Source organism: Phaseolus vulgaris, chromosome 2 (assembly GCF_051622355.1).
Source record: "Phaseolus vulgaris cultivar YP4 chromosome 2, ASM5162235v1, whole genome shotgun sequence".
Classification (NCBI taxonomy): Eukaryota; Viridiplantae; Streptophyta; class Magnoliopsida; order Fabales; family Fabaceae; genus Phaseolus; species Phaseolus vulgaris.
This window is the reverse complement of record NC_143499.1, coordinates 38,066,636-38,078,125: the sequence shown is the minus strand read 5'-3', so window position 1 is coordinate 38,078,125 and position 11,490 is coordinate 38,066,636. Positions and strand designations below refer to the sequence as shown.

At 33.7% G+C, this 11,490-nt stretch overlaps 1 protein-coding gene across 2 annotated transcripts; it reads right to left on the bottom strand.

Moving 5' to 3' along the window:
- Positions 1 to 209: 209 nt before the first annotated feature.
- LOC137811848 (potassium transporter 7) lies at positions 210 to 8,523 on the bottom strand. Of its 2 annotated transcripts, XR_016518702.1 has the most exons (11): positions 8,074 to 8,501; positions 7,725 to 7,953; positions 7,364 to 7,612; positions 7,114 to 7,164; positions 6,578 to 6,706; positions 6,446 to 6,498; positions 3,547 to 3,599; positions 3,327 to 3,441; positions 2,964 to 3,218; positions 1,656 to 2,178; positions 210 to 1,265 (listed from the first exon to the last, which is right to left on the bottom strand). XR_016518702.1 is itself a non-coding variant. In XM_068613702.2 (10 exons), the coding sequence occupies exons 1-10, from the start codon at positions 8,335 to 8,337 to the stop codon at positions 725 to 727; spliced, it is 2,541 nt and encodes an 846-aa protein (XP_068469803.1). In that variant the 5' UTR covers positions 8,338 to 8,523; the 3' UTR covers positions 210 to 724. The 2 variants fall into 2 exon arrangements, 1 of the variants encoding a protein (XP_068469803.1); XM_068613702.2 differs by having other exon boundaries at positions 6,446 to 6,706; positions 8,074 to 8,523.
- Positions 8,524 to 11,490: the final 2,967 nt, after the last annotated feature.

Here is an 11,490-nt window from a genome sequence, read left to right as displayed (position 1 = left end):
TTTTAGAATACAACTATAATTTCAAATAAAAGTTTCTCCTTTTAATATACAACTATAAAAGTCTAGTCCAGTGGTTGTGGGGTGAAGCAATTGTTTCTCTTTTTTTTTCCTATTTCCAACTAGTAACTAGTGTATCCAGAGTTAAGTAATTTTAGTGTAAAAATATGAACATTGATATCATTTTTAAAATAGTTATTATAAAAGCCAAATGACACTGTAAACTCCTTTTATTATCATAAGCTATTTTCTCATCAAAAACTAAGAGAAACCCACAAAGATAAAATCTTCAAGGGCAATCTCTTGTAGTCTAATCACTAAAATGCCTTGTAAGATGAGATCAGGTAAACAGTTCGGGCAAACTACAGAAATTTGTCTTTGGATAGGTACAAAACTCGTGTTCATGTGGAATTTGGCACATCCACAATATGTGTACATAACAATCTACAGTTTCTTTTTGTAATGACAATTCTACATTTCTTTTTTTTTTTTTGCTCAAAGCTATGTCGTTCCCATATATCTTATCTACAAGGCAAGCTCCCAACCATAAAAAACCTTGGAACAGGATCTAGATTATGAGCTAGAAAGATATTGGCAATTTGAGGACCCAAAAAAGTGACGATCATGCAAATAGCACTGCAAAACGAGACCTTTCCAAGACCAACTCACTGCTAGCAAACTATAATTTCAAATTACCTGTCAATTGTTCGGGTCAGAAAATTGATGGTCAAACCATGTAGGTCATGCCAACCTGCATCAAATGTGAATGGGGCACACTTAAATTCGTGATTCCCCTTCGGCAGTTCTTTCTCAGAAAAGAATAAAAATAATTTATAATTAGCTTCTTGATAAACCATGAGTCTTTCCGAGCCCTTATATCCCCATGACCGAGAAGGTACACAACTCCAGATTCTTTAGCGTTGCGTATAAAAGATAACTCTCTTTCAAGACTCTGCTCAGCATCAACCACTGGGGGCTTAGGAGATTCAGGGTTTGCATCCTCAGATGTGCTTGCTTCAAAATTGGGTACGGGTATGTTTGTATCAATAAAATCAGCCAGAAGAGGAACGCCAAGTGAATAAACACTCCCGTTGGGAGCTATGAGAACCCTAGAACCAGAGTACTCATCCTCAGAATCAGAATCATCATCCCCATCACTCTCGAGTGACCTCTCCTGAGCTTCACGACGTATAAACTTCTCTAGGCTCTCCATCAGCAGTTGCTCAAAAGTTTGGTGATTTTCTTTGCGAACATCTTTGTAACCATACCTGTTGAAAATATAAAAAATTCTGATTAGGCTTATAGGTCTGAGAAAAACGAAATGCACGTTAATTAAAGTATATATATTAGTGGAAAAAAATACAAAAAAAGATAGTAAAAAGTATTCCTGTTTATGCCTGTTGAAAAGTGGCTGAAGAGCAACCATTTATTAACTCAGTTAGCCACTTATCATTTGTTCCGGAACTAAATATATTTACCAACAATCACATCATCGAGACTTTTCCTTGAGATTTCATGTAAAAGCACAGTTCCAAAAGTAATATGTAGAACTTATTTTTCACAATACATACTGCTTTTCAAACGATAACACTTCCACTGTTCTAATAAAGGTGAAAAATGTGCAAATATCCCAAAATGTAAAATATTTAGCTTATTACCTGGCAATGCAACGAAATATATGATAGCTTCTCTGACAAACTCGCCGAAAAAGGAACCTTTCACTTTGAGGCACCATAGGAACTGGAACATACTTAATACTCACAAATATAATCATAGAGTGTATTGCTGGAAGCGTGGTTAGAAAATGGCCGAAAATGCCTGGAATTCCTTTCACCAGCTCATTATAGAGCAAACCGATCCCAGGAGCTCTTATTGTCCCAAGATTGCAGCCTAACTCTCGCATCAAATCCATTGACAGTTTTTGCTTTACTTCAGTTTCATACTTGAGCTTGCTCCCATAATTCCATACAAACATTATAAAAAACATCAATACAGCAAAGACCAATATGATCCAACTTCCATCTGTTACACTCCACAAAACTGATGAGAAGAAAGTCAACTCCAGTCCCAGGAAGACTACTGCAAAACTCAGCACTACAATGATGCGAATCTGCCATATAAGCAGCATAACAAGAGTTACTAAAATAGTTGTCATCATCATCACTCCCAGCTCAGCAATGCCTGAAAGACGACAAAGGAACAAGCTCAGAACAAATTTGTATTCTATATTATCTTATGTAATAATGTAGGAAAATAAAAATAAAGGAAATATCAGTGCATAAAAACCAAAGAAAGATTAACTCCCTCCTCCGATCTAAGCTGTAAAAATCAAATTATTATTGATGTACTCATTTTACAAGTTTACACTTAAGGTGAAAGCTTGTCCTGAATGAGATTGTCGGTTTCCAATGTGGGTTAGTTGGACCACTAGGACCAAACAACATCAACATAAAGTTTTTGTTTGATTCCAATCAGTGGATGTGGGTAAAGCCCTTGTTGAAGCTTGTGACACGTCCTAACCTTAAAAAGGGGTAGCCTGCCTCACCTCCAACTAATAAATTAGAAAAAGGTATCAATGTTTGACCATGTCCATTTGGAATAAAATGAAAGCCGCCACCTCTTAAAAGTGTTGTGAATGCAAGCAAAAATATCTATATTTGTACAGAATGTCATTTTTCTTTAATAAAGTCAGTATTTTTAAAACTGCACAAATGATGGTTTTATACACTTCAAAGGTGTCTTAAAGAAAATTTGCTCAAGGCTCCACCCCCACTATTATTATTCTTCCCAGTGAAATTATAAGAGAGAAGCTCAATGTCATTCCAAGTAGTTGCAGTATCAATATGCATTGATCCCATTCAAAATGCAACATTATTTAAAATTTGACATGTCATGTGTATAGGCTGATAAGAGTGACAAAATTATCTTTGAACATAAAAAGAGAGAAATTGAAACAAAATCATTACCATATGCATTTCCAATCTCATCAACGCTGGATATAGTACAGACAAACACCAAAGAAACAGCCAACAGAAACCAGTTTATGACAGGGATATAGATCTGTCCCATAAATTTCCGAGAGGTATGAACTATTTTAAGACGAGGGAAACAACCAAGTGCAGCAGACTGTTTTATACAAGAAAATGTGGCTGTTGTCATAGCCCGGCTTGCAATTAATGCAGCAATGTTTGCAATGAGGAAAGTTGGCCAGAATGCCCCACCTGCAGACACAAAAAAGTCTTGCATGAAGGTTCTCTCTATAGTGCAATGAAATGTCATTGGAAATGTTGATAAACACTAGTACAGAAACTAAGTAGACTAACACTTACTTGGAACAGAAGAATAGAAGGCATTGCCAGCATCAGCATGGTTTTCCATAAGGTATGCAGCTTGACCCAAATAACCCAACAGTAGGCACGGTAAAACAACAAATACAAATGTAAGCTACAAAAGAACCACCATTGGTTTCATCAAATATTAGTTTATAAGATACAGAAAGTATAATGGAAAACATAAGCTGTTAGTTATAACATAGTCACCGTTCATTACCTGAACAGACCGTACAGGGAAATAGCAAAGATCTGCAAACATAGCCTCAGAGCCTGTAATATGATCCGATAACAATGTTAATCAACAGTTCAAAAAAATATGCACCTGTAAACCCTAAACCCTAAACCCTAAACCGCCAGCAATTCCAAAATGCAAGGAGGATGTTGTAAATAACACACTAAGATAAAATATTCCCAATATTTCCACAATATTCGGAAAAAAATATCTTCAAAATCTTCTAATTCATTTAAGCATATTCTTATTTCCTTATTTTAAAGGATTTGATTATTACAAATAGAGATGATGAGAATGTAATTGGTGTTTTTGTTACAGTTGAAAATCCTACATTGACTCGAGATATAGCCAAATTATAGTATATAGGTAGGTGGTGCAAACCTCACCTTGAAGGCTAGTTTTGTGAGGTTGAATTAGGTTTAAATTTCACTTTCTTAAGAAGGTATCAAAGTCATTTGGTCTTTAGAGTCTAACCTAATCAAGTTTGTTATGTCAGTCATGTCACCCGCTATCGGGTTCCCTTCTAGTCCCACACACAAGATGTCTAGTCCTGAACATGAGGTGGAAATCTCACATTGACTAGATATATGGCAAAATGGTTTGTTACTTTTATTGATAATTATACTCATGTCACATGGACATATGTCATGAAAGGTAAGTTTTAAGTATTTCAAATCTTTGTTAATTATTTCTATCTTGTCAAAATCAATTTGGAAAAGTGTTAGTTTCAATAACGGTACTGAATATGTGAATCGTGAATTTTCAACATTTTTGCCCCTTTCGTGAACTAACATGTGTTAACACTCCAAAGCAAAATGAGGTTGCAAAATGGAAGAATTGAAATCTCCTTTAACTAGCTAGAGCTCTGTTTTTTAAAAAAAAATCCCAAAACATACTAGGGAGAGGTTGAATTAACTACCACATGTCTCATCAACAAGTTACCAGTTTGTGTCTTAAATGACCTCAATCATATTAGGTCTCTAATGTCTTTTGTTCATTCTTCTCTCTTAGTAAATCTACCTTGTTAGATCATTGGTTGTGTTGTTTTTGTTCACTCTCATAATCGTAATTGCATTAAATTAGATTAATGTGTTTTATTGGTTATCCGTTAAACAAAAAGGGGTACAAATGTTCTCACCCTCAGAGTCGACTTGTCTTTATCACAACGGATGTCACTTTTCATGAAACAAATTCTATTTTTGTTAGTCTTTCAGTTTAGGAGGAGAAAGCTCTTGAAACGAAGGATCTCTCCATCTTGTTATTACCATATTTGTCATTGCAAGATGCGAGATTTAAGTGATGGAGCTACCACAAGTGGGATAGAACTAAATGATAGTAAAGAAGAAGACAGATTCTATGGAATAAATATCAAAGACAACCTTCTTTGTCTCTGGAGCAATACGAGTTGTTTGACTAAGAGATAGGTACCCAGAAGGTAACTGTGACAAGGGAAGTGTTACTAAGAATTTACCCATTATGTTGAGAAAGTGAAAAAAATCGTGTTAAATATCTTTTTCTCACTATGTATGCACTCACAATCTCTCTATTTGACATTGAAACTTTATTGTTATCATTGATGCCACAAACAATCTTACCTCTATCTAAGAAGCCATGAAAAGTGAACATTGTACTCAAGCGATGAGAGGAGATGAATGCATTAAAAAGAAACTTAACATGGGAGATTGTTGACAAAACAAAAAGACAAAAAAGTTCATAGGGTGCAAATGGATATTTACAATGCAACATAAGGCAGGTGAGTTAGTGGATAGGAATAAACCTAGATTGGTCGTAAAGAAGTACACTCAAACCTACGGAATTGATTATAAGGAGACATTTTCTCCTATATATAAGATGAATACAGTTCTAGTTGTTCATTCTCAACAACTCATTTTGGATGGGGCTTACACCACTTGATTGTGAAGAATGTCTTTGTTTGTAGAGCTTTAGAAGAATGTGTACATAGAAATTCAACCCGGATTTGAAACTCATACTGGAAGGAATAAGGTTTGCCTCCTAAAGAAGGCTTTATAAGGTCTTAAACAACCTCCAAGGGCATGGTTTAGGAGATTTATAAAAGCAATGGTTTCCTTCAGATATAAGTAAAGTTAAGGAGATCATACTTTATTCATAAAACACTTCATTACAGGTAAACTTACACTACCATTGGTTTATGTGAATGACATGATTATTGCATGAGATCATGAAATAAAGAAATTGGCTTTAAAAGAAAAATTAAAGGCCCAATTTGATATGAAAAACTTGGGAAAACTCGCAAAGAAATGAACCAACCAAATTCAACCAGTGTGTGAGTATGAATCCATTCCCAACTTCTAGGATTTAAACAAAGCTTGTTTGAATTTGTCCATTAGTAATCTATTAATCCTATCAGAATAAATTCGTTACAAGAAGTCTAATTTGACTAGATGTTTAGTAGTCCTACCAATTACTCAAGCAGTTAAAAATGATATTATTCTCCAACACCACGTAAAGGAAGATCCAGTACTTCAATGAACCTCACAGTCTAATAAAAGTCATTAGGCATGTTATTCCATCTAAAGATAGATAACAAGCGGAAACTTAAGGCCTATTTGTTTTACAACAAGAATCAATTCCCGCACTATGCCCATTTTCCAATGTTAAATTTGTGGTTGAGATGAATATTGGCACACATCCCAATTACATTCAACAGTTCAAAATCATTTCTATAAAAAATCAACTCTACTCAACTTTAGAACAAAATGAGTAATTGGAGATTATACATTTCAATTGCTAGCAAATAATTGCTTTATAAATACAGAAAAACAAACACCGATTGAATTGACAAACATACACGAGAAACAGAACATATATCAGTGAATCCACTGTATTACATATACGTGCTTACCAGTTGCACAAAGAAGACAGCCCCCAAGAGAATACCATGCTTTAGTTGAATTCCTTGCAAAGAAATAATATATGTGAATAGGATTAAATGCCCTCAAGACACTGCTGTCATATTTAACAAGGTTGTATATACCAATGCCCGCCAGAGAACAAAACCATATAAACAAGGCAGGTCCTACAGCAAGCCCCACTTTACTTGTTCCATATTTCTGTACACTGAACAAAGCAATAAGGCAGGCAACAGAAATCATCACCACTTCATCTGCATAATAAAGGAAAAAGAAGAAAAGATTAATTCAACTACACAAATTATACTAAAACAACAATATTTAGCCAAGTTCATCTACAGTGTCCCCCAGGATTACCTAAACTATAAGAACCACATCCCATACTATTACACTTTGGTTGGAATGACATGCACAGCAAAAGTATTCTACAAATACATGACTCAATTTGTTCAATGCTAGAACCAAAGCATAGTTCAGACAACATTATATACAAAAAAGCAGCCTCAAAAACTATTACTGTTTTATAGGAAAAGCTCCAAAAATGTATTCCACATAAGAAAGACAGAAGTCAAAGTTCTCTAGTTGTGTTTGTGGATAACAACCTCAAATGCAAGTATTAATAACTATTAAATATACATTTGTTAATAGATTAGCATAATACCTTGTTTAATTGCATCTACCCCAACCTTCAAACCATTAACAGATGATAGTACTGCAGAATGAAAAGGATATAAAGCAAGAATTAATATGGAGGAATAAAGAAAAGAAGTGGTTACTGAAAAACAACAGTGACCTTGTACAAAAAGAACAGGATGTCATCACATTACAAGTATGACCTTCGCATTAGTCAAACACATTATGACAAAATATAATTCTAAGTTATAAAAAAGGACACAACAGCAGTAAGCAACCTGACATTGCTGGTGTAACCACCCCATTCGCTATCACCATGGAAATACCAGCAAGAACTACTAACAGTAGAATCTTCTTGAGAGCCAGCGAAGTCTCTAGTCTTTCCTTGATTTTTAAAGACCTTTCAAGCTCGGGAGATGGCACCTTTAGTCTAAAGCCCGATATTCGGGCATCTGATGGCAACTGATTGGGAAGAAGACTCACCTTAGCATTTCGACAAATCAACGAGTACAATGCAAACGTACCACCTGCAGTGGTTTTAAAAAAGCATAAACCTGAGTACAGAACCCCATGTGAAAAAAGAGAATAAACAGAAAATAATACCGAATATTTATCTTTAAAACACCCAAGTTAACATACCTTCCCCGTCATCATTGGCCCAAAGAACAACAAGGACATACTTCAGTAAAGGAATCAAGATTAAAGTGTACAAAACAAGTGATAAAGCTCCAATAATATCTTCATTTCCATTAATAGGAGCCTTCCTGAACATAACACTGAACGTATACAAAGGACTCGTTCCAACATCACCAAAAACAACACCGAGAGTTTGAAAAGCCAACAGAATCCCCTTCCCCACACTAACATCCTGCAACAACACATAAATCGACAACGACAAGCAATAAGAGAATGCAAACAACACCACATATGCGCATCACTAATACATCACAATCAACGCTTGGGATAAGGAAATCAAGCACGGGATCACCTCGTAGTCGTTTCTCTGAGCGCCGGGAACCTCGAGAGCTTCGACATCAAACGAATCGATTCGTGGACCGGTGCGAACGAGTCTCTGCTCCGCATTGTCCTCGTCCTCGGAATCAAACATAGGCTGGTGGCGCAAATCGGCGGCGTCGAAGTCATCGATCTCGGAGGCATCCTCGTCCTCCTGGAAAACCCAGCGCGATTCGTAGGATTCGGGATCGTCCTCGCCACCCAGCGAATGAGGACTCTTGGTTTTAGGGTTCGCCATGGGAAATGCGAATGGTGATGAAGATGATTACTTATTATTGATTGATTTCAACTGGAACGATTAGTCGTAACTGAAATTCTGTGATACTGAATCAACAACTGCAACATGCGCTGGCAGTGTAGTCTTTTCGTCTATGTGAGTGTGCGTGGTGCATTTCACGAAATGAAATCTTTCGTACCAAAAATCTAATATATGATATCTCTATTCATTAAATAATTGGTTAAAAGAGGTGAGGTTTTTTTTTTTGTAAAATAGAGAGGTAGGTGACTATTGTTTTCGACTTTTTAAAAAAAAAAATATATATGAATTTCATAGGTTGAAAATTTTTGAAATTGTATTATATTAGATTAGAGTTATAAATTAGTGTTACTGTGCAGATATTAGAATAATACTTTCTTGTTTCTAATATAAAAGAGAAAGGAAATAATAGTTTTTTTACAGTGTAGTGTTCATTATTAATATTCAATCGATCAATATTAATCCTAGCATCTAAACCAAATTAATTAGCTTTATATTAGTTAACATTAGCTTATTTTATTTTAAAATTAAAATAGATTAACTATATTGTGGTGGATCTGGCATGTCTCAAATGATTGGCATTTGTTGTAAAAATTATTGTGATTTTATCATAATTGAAATAAATTATGTAAGATAATTTCTATATGTAAAAAATAATTTTAACTTGTGGTGTAATGGTTTATTATCTTAAATAGAATACCTAAATATTGATTAAAAAAAGATTAAACTGTAAATTTTTATAAATGATAATATATAGAAGACCTTTGTTCTTGTGACTCAAATGGGTATTTTTATAGTGGTAAATATTTTGTCTCTGTAAATTTTGAAGACTGTGATTTAGTCACTCGTTTTTTCTGCTTTTTAAACTTTAGAAATTTCAAACACTAACTACATTATTTGTATCATCTAAACATTGAAGGTAAAAGTGTTGTGTTTTAAAAGTAAATACAATAAAATATAAGGAACTAAGAATAAAATTTTAAAAATTAGAGAAAAAAACCTATTTCGTCTTTTACATGATTATTAAAATGTAAGGCTTGTATTTAAACTTAAAAATACAATTTTCGTTGTGTAAGGTAATACTGGCGTTGAATTTTAATTTTGGGTTTATGGATGTTATAAATAAATTTTTATAACTTATAATTATCCTATTTATTTTGACCATGACTACATCTTATAAAAAGAATATTTATATTTGTTATAAAAAAACGTAAACATAATATAATATCAGAGTGGGGAAGTAGATAAAATATTTAAAAATATAGTTTTGTTGATGTTATTTATTATTAAATATTAAATTATGTGAGATTCCAACTTGTATTTAAACACTGATAATTCCTTATTTAAGTAGAAGTCTTTTTTATATTGTAAATTTGTTCTTTTAGTTGAAGCTACGAATACTTCTACGTGCGTGTTGTGTGAATAAAACATACTTATTGGTAATATTGATAAAATTGACTTGATTCTAGTTTGTTATTAATTAAAGTGTATTTACATGTATGTATAAAGGAAAAAAGTTTTTAAGCAAAATATATAAAAGAACATAACATTACTTTGGACTCAAAATCTAAGAAAATAGGATTTAAAGTTTATATTAACTTTCATTCAAAAGGGTATCAATAGATTTTGACATCAATCTATTTATTCTAAAATTGTAAAATTGGTGAAAATGTGATAGCACGAGTTGTTGGAAATAGAGACATTTGGTCTAGTGTCATTAAACATGTAATGATTTTGAATCAAGTATCTTATTGAATATGGTAATCCATTTAAGAAGAATTTAGTGAGTAAGATTCATAAGATCAAGAATGAAGCAAATAGAGAATTGTCTCTGTTTTATAAATCTGATAAGCAAATTGTATCCTACATTAAGTGTGTCACTTCCTACAAATAAACATGAGGAAGGGCAAAATAGTAAAACAGTAAAATAAGTTACAACAAACAATAATATAAACTCTCCTCAAGCTGAATTATGTATAATTTTTAATCCAAGCTTGGAAATAATATTCTAAAGAAAGAACTATGAAGAGCCTTGGTGAAGACATTTGTGAGTTGATTATGTGAACGTATAAGGAGGAGATGAAAAAAATTAGCTTGAAGCTTGTAACGGCCACTTGACAATCAATGTCAATGTGTTTTGTTCTTTCATAAAAAGTAGGATTGTGGGCTATGTGACAAGTTGATTGGTTGTCACAATAAAGAGTAGATGTGGCAGAAGTTTGCACATGTAGGTCTTGGAGAAAGTAGGTCATCCATTGCAATTCACAAGTAATAGTAACCAATGCATGATATTCGACTTCCAAAGAAGAACGCGAGACAATATATTATTTTTTGAATTTTCATGAAATAAGACAAGTTCTCAAGAAAATACAATAACCAATAGTATATTTTCTAGCGTTAGGACAAGAGGCTCAATCTGAATCACTAAACCCCTTTAACTCTTCGACCATGAGCATTGTTGGAATTAATGTATCGAAGGACATGTTGTGCTGCTTTATAGTGATAAATAGTTGGATTGTGAACAAACTACTAAGAAGATGAATGGCGAAACTCATATTTGGTTAAGTGTTGGTGAGATATAAGAGTCTCCCAACAAGTCTTCAATAAGATTTAGCATCATACAAAGGAACATCAGTGGTGAACAACAGTTTGAGATCCTTTGAAAGAGGAGTATGGCATGATTTACTACCAAGCATTCCATAATCAATCAAGATATTCAAAGCATATTTTCTTTGACAAAGGTGGATCCCATGTTTTGACCAAGCAACTTTTGACCCAATAAAGTATTTCAATTCCCCCAAATCTTTGATTTTGAAGGTTTTGTTGAGAGTTTGTTTTACTTTTTCAATGTCAGCCGAGGAATTTTCAACAAGAATAACATCATCTATATACACAAGCAAAGTGGTGAAAACAACATTTATTTTCTTAATAAAAAGGGGGTGATCGGATTTAGACGGAATGGAATCAATAGAAATAAGAAAAAAAATGAAGTTTGACAAACCATTGTCTGCTAGCTTGCTTTAAACCATGTAAGGACTTAGTTAGCTTACAAACTTGATTTGATTGAGGCAAAATAAGATTTAGATGAAGGAGCATGTAGGCTTCTTCAATGAGATTTCCATGTAAAAAGGCATT

Bases quoted from the DNA above. Each gene is read 5' to 3' on its own strand.
- LOC137811848 (XM_068613702.2), bottom strand. From the start codon at position 8,337: ATGGCGAACCCTAAAACCAAGAGTCCTCATTCGCTGGGTGGCGAGGAC. The intron at 7,165-7,363 runs GTTGCTTACTGC...TTCATTCTGCAG, and splicing joins GGTTACACCAGCAATGTCAG to TACTATCATCTGTTAATGGT. The intron at 6,707-7,113 runs GTATTATGCTAA...TTTATTATGCAG, and splicing joins GGTAGATGCAATTAAACAAG to ATGAAGTGGTGATGATTTCT.